The sequence below is a fragment of the Plectropomus leopardus genome, unplaced genomic scaffold, assembly GCF_008729295.1.
Source record: "Plectropomus leopardus isolate mb unplaced genomic scaffold, YSFRI_Pleo_2.0 unplaced_scaffold2913, whole genome shotgun sequence".
Taxonomy (NCBI): Eukaryota; Metazoa; Chordata; class Actinopteri; order Perciformes; family Serranidae; genus Plectropomus; species Plectropomus leopardus.
In genome coordinates this window covers 1-4,525 of record NW_024631746.1, presented here as the reverse complement: position 1 = coordinate 4,525, position 4,525 = coordinate 1, and the positions used below count along the sequence as shown (strand labels likewise).

Genomic DNA, 4,525 nt, shown 5'->3' with positions numbered 1-4,525 from the left:
AGTCCATCAGTCCATCAGTCCCTCAGTCCCTCAGTCCCTCAGTCCATCAGTTCCTCAGTCCATCAGTCCCTCAGTCCATCAGTCCCTCAGTCCCTCAGTCCATCAGTCCCTCAGTCCATCAGTCCATCAGTCCCTCAGTCCATCAGTCCCTCAGTCCCTCAGTCCATCAGTCCATCAGTCCCTCAGTCCCTCAGTCCATCAGTCCCTCAGTCCCTCAGTCCATCAGTCCATCAGTTCAGAGAATGTTCAAAAACCTCGGATTCACAAATGATTATTCTTCTGTGGTGATAAACTGAATCTCTTTATGGAACAAAATTTAACGCCTGGCGGCAGTTTATCTCACATCACAGTCATGAATTCATGGAGAAAATCGTCCATGCGCTTTGTTGTCACTTCAGCGCTGAAATACAGTAAAACATTAAACCCGGCCGAGATATCGGTCTGCTGATTTTATGGGATACGGTTTTATTGGGTTATATGTTGTCCGATATGAACCGTATGAAAGTTAATTTTTAACAAAAAAGATGCTGAGAGTAATTCAGACTTCAAATTCCCAACAAAGTTTACTTTTTCAGTGGACTGTTGTCATTTTTTGATGATAAAGTTTATTGTCAAACATTAAAATATCTCACCTCCATCACCTGTCATACGTATCTGACGACTATATCTGAACGATTACTGCAGATATAAATGATACCACCATCGCCATCTGTCCAGACCATCCAGCGCCGGTACGGCTTGGCCAATTTGAGAAACGTATTGGGGGTCAGATATGGGATCAGTTTTCGGGTGGTTTGCAGTCAGTTTCTTCCTGCTGATCCTGCGTCACATGTGAACTGCTCACAGCTTCACTTCCTGTTTGGGTGGCGGCGTGCTGTGCTAGGTGTCGCTTCATGTTGGACACCTGTGTGAAGGTTTTGCCGCAGACGCGGCAGCTGAATGGTTTCTCCCGTGACTCTCCTGTGTGCTGAGCCATGTGTCGTTTCAGGTTCCCTCCCTGCGTGAATCGGATGCCACAGACGGAGCAGATGAATGGTTTCTCTCCTGAGTGAGTCCTCAGGTGTTTCTTCAGAGCTCCACTCGCGGTGAAGCCTTTCGAGCAAACAGAGCAGCTGAACGGTTTTTCTCCTGTGTGAATTCTCATATGAGCCTTCAGGTTGTGCTTGTGATTAAATCTGTTGCCACACTGATAGCAGCGAAACAGTTTCTCTCCTGGTTCTGCCTCCACATTCTCCTCAGTTTTGTTCTCGTCAAGTTCTGACGGATCGCTGCCACACTTGTGTCGTCTGAACCCTGAAAGCCACGTGAACTTTTTGTCACAAACGCTGCAGCTAAACTGTTTTTCTCCTGTGTGGACAGCCATGTGTTGAGTCATGTGAACCTTTTGTGTGAAACCTTTGCCACAAAACGGGCAGCTGAACGGTCTCTCTCCTGTGTGAAGTCTCTCATGAGTCTTCAGATTCACCATACGGCCAAATCTTTTCCCACACTGAGTGCAGCTGAACGGTTTCTCTCCTGTGTGACTCGTCATGTGGCCCAACAGTGACCTCTTACATCCAAATGTTTTACCGCAGTCAGAGCAGCTGAACGGTCTCTCTCCTGTATGAATCCTCACATGAGTCTGCAGATGTTCCTTTCGGCCAAATATTTTTCCACAATCAGAGCAGCTGAACGTTTTCTTGCTGCTGTTACATCCAAAGTTTAAACCAGACTGAGGTTCTCTCAAGTCACCACTCCTGAAGTCTGCCTTAAACTCAGAGGAGACTCCAGTCTGTAAATGTGTATCTGGATGTGAGTTCCTGTCTGGTTCTGGTCCTCCACAGTCCTCTCCATCAGCTTCTGTTTCCATCTGTTCAGTTAGTCTTTGATGAAGCTGTGAGGACTGAGGTTTCTCTTCATCATCTTCACTCTTCACAGGGACAGGAGTGAATGGGAACTTGGTGATATCAGCCTCCTCCAGACCTTGAAGCTGCTCTCCCTCCTGACTGACCCACAGTTTGGGATGCTGAGCTGATTCTCCGCCACACTTGTGTCTCTTGAGCTGATAAAGCCACGTGAACCTTTTGCCACAAACGTTGCAGCTAAACCTGTTCTCCTTAGTGTGGACGGACATGTGTTGTGTCAGATGTCCTCCGTGTTTGAAACTTTTACTGCAGACGGAACAGCTGAATGGTCGCTCTCCTGTGTGGATCCTCATGTGGATGTTGAGGTTGTCCTTTCGGCTGAATATTTTCCCACACTCGGAGCAGCTGAAAGATTTGTCTCCTGTCTCTGCGTCTCTGTTGTCGTCAGTTTGACTCTGACGACACTGCGAAGACTCACACACACACTGATGACTCTTGAGTTGAGTGTACCAGGTGAATCTTTCATCACAGAACCGACAGCTGAACCGTTTTTCTCCTGTGTGGACAGACATGTGATACGTCAGATTGACTTTTTGTGTAAAACTTTTGTTGCAGAAAGGGCAGCTGAACGGTCTCTCTCCTGTGTGAGTTCTCATGTGTATCTTCAGATGTGGACTACGACCAAAGGTCTTCCCACATTCAGAGCAGCTGTACGTTTTCTTTACAGTTTTACATCTCGAATCACCGAAAGGGACTTTGATGATCTTCAGGGAGTTTAAAACAGACTGAAGTTCTCTGTTCTCCATCCAGTCATCATCACTGACTTCAGTCTTAAACTCTGAACAGTCTGAAGTTTTGTTTTCAGTGTCAGGTCGTAAATATTGATCTGGATTCCCAGCTGCTTCCCCCTGACTGCTCCACAGTTCCTCCTGTTCCTCTTTAATGTGTGGGGGTCCTGGGTCCTTCTCGTCCTCTTTAAGGTGTGGGGGTCCTGGGTCCTTCTCGTCCTCTTTAAGGCGTGGGGGTCCTGGGTCCTCCTGCCCCACAATGGAGGGGGGAACCTCTTCTTTAACCACCAACAGTTGCTGGACATCTGCAGGAGACACACACAGAGACAGGGACTGGTCACGTGTCTGCCCTTAAATCGACTGAAAATCAGAAAAAAAATCAAGATTTTATTTTTCTCTTCATGCTGCTCCACCTGACACTAAACGCTGTTCCTCCGCCGAAGGAACCTGTAGAAGGTCCTCAGGGATCAGCAGAACCACAAAACATCCACTAAACCCCCAAAAGACCAATATCAGACTCCTCATGAGGACTAACACCCCCATAACGACCCCCAGTTTGAGAGGTGACATTTCCTTTGTCTCCTAGGTGGTGGTGGAATATCTCGGTAATATTTGTAAGTCTAATGAGTGTTGTATGTGCGCAGGGTGATGTGAAGATTTAGCAGCTCAGGTTCGTGTGAAACACCACGGCCCCTGTAACCTGGTCAACAGGTGAGGACCGAGATTCTCCGTCACATGAAACTTTTGGTGGCTTTGGGTTCCTGTTTCTGTTAAAATGATTCTTGTACTGCCGTCAGTCTGCGGGTGCTGAATGATGTTTTCTTTTACAGACTGATCACACTCAGAATGTTTCCACGATGTTAGAAAAAGTGGAAATATTTTTCATTTTGACTACAACTGGACTTTTAAAATTCTGCGAACACGTAGGTTCGACTGAAATCCCATTTTGCAGCACCCCTTCCCCCCTCAAAATCAACAAACAGTCCCTGTCTCTAACCACCAAGGGAGGCCGGCATGGCGACTCGGAGCACCCTCAGAACGGCAGGTGTTATTTGGACTTCCAGAAATTCACTTTGGTCTGACTTTAGAGAGACAAACCTGTTTACAGGATTTTAAAAGTCCAGTTTGGTCACACTGACACAATAATTCACATTTTTATATCACCATGGAAAAAGACTGAGTGAATGTTTGCGTTTCAACAGTTTAAACTACACGAGAAAATCAAACTGAGTCATCCGAGTCTTTAATTCAGCCTCTAATCAGAGTGAAAAACAGGCTGCTGGTACCTTCATCATCTTCACTCTTCACATGGACACCAGTGAACTGAAACCTGGTGGTATCAGCCTCCTCCTGACTGCTCCACAGCTCCTCCTGCTCCTCTTTAATGCGTGGGGGCTCTGGGTCCTCCTGCTCCTCTTTAATGTGTGGGGGCTCTGGGTCCTCCTGGTCCTTAATGTGTGGGGGCTTTGGGTCCTCCTGCTCCTCTTTATGTGTGGGGGCTCTGGGTCCTCCTGGTCCACAGTGAAGGGGGGAACCTCCTCTTTGACCACCAACAGCTGCTGGACGTCTGCAGGAAACAGGAGAGACACTAAACTTCTACATCACATTAAATCCCTAAAATCCCCTGAAAGAAAAGTAGAAGCGCAGAAAACATCGACACTAGAATATCTTCAATGACTGTCAGAATAAAGGACCCAGAAAAGGTCCGACAAGACCCCTGAACACCTGAATGACCAAAAGAGAACCTCCTGCACCGGCTCAACAGGTACGGGACTGACAGACAGTCAATCGGTCAGTTGATCAGACCGATCATCAGTTGATCGGACCGATCATCAGTTAATCGGACCGATCGTCAGTTGATCGATCGTCAGTTGATCGATCGTCAGTTGATCG

General features: G+C 47.2%; 1 protein-coding gene across 1 annotated transcript; it reads right to left on the bottom strand.

The window, feature by feature from the left end:
• Positions 1 to 442: 442 nt before the first annotated feature.
• LOC121938314 (gastrula zinc finger protein XlCGF57.1-like) lies at positions 443 to 4,025 on the bottom strand. The gene is made up of 2 exons (XM_042481578.1): positions 3,919 to 4,025; positions 443 to 2,937 (listed from the first exon to the last, which is right to left on the bottom strand). Exon 2 carries the CDS (start codon positions 2,648 to 2,650, stop codon positions 779 to 781), a length of 1,872 nt encoding a protein of 623 aa, XP_042337512.1. The 5' UTR covers positions 2,651 to 2,937; positions 3,919 to 4,025; the 3' UTR covers positions 443 to 778.
• Between the last annotated feature and the right edge of the window lie 500 nt (positions 4,026 to 4,525).

What these genes read in the sequence shown, in the direction of transcription:
- LOC121938314 (XM_042481578.1), bottom strand. Translation starts at nt 2,650, where the DNA reads ATGGAGAACAGAGAACTTCAGTCTGTTTTAAACTCCCTGAAGATCATC.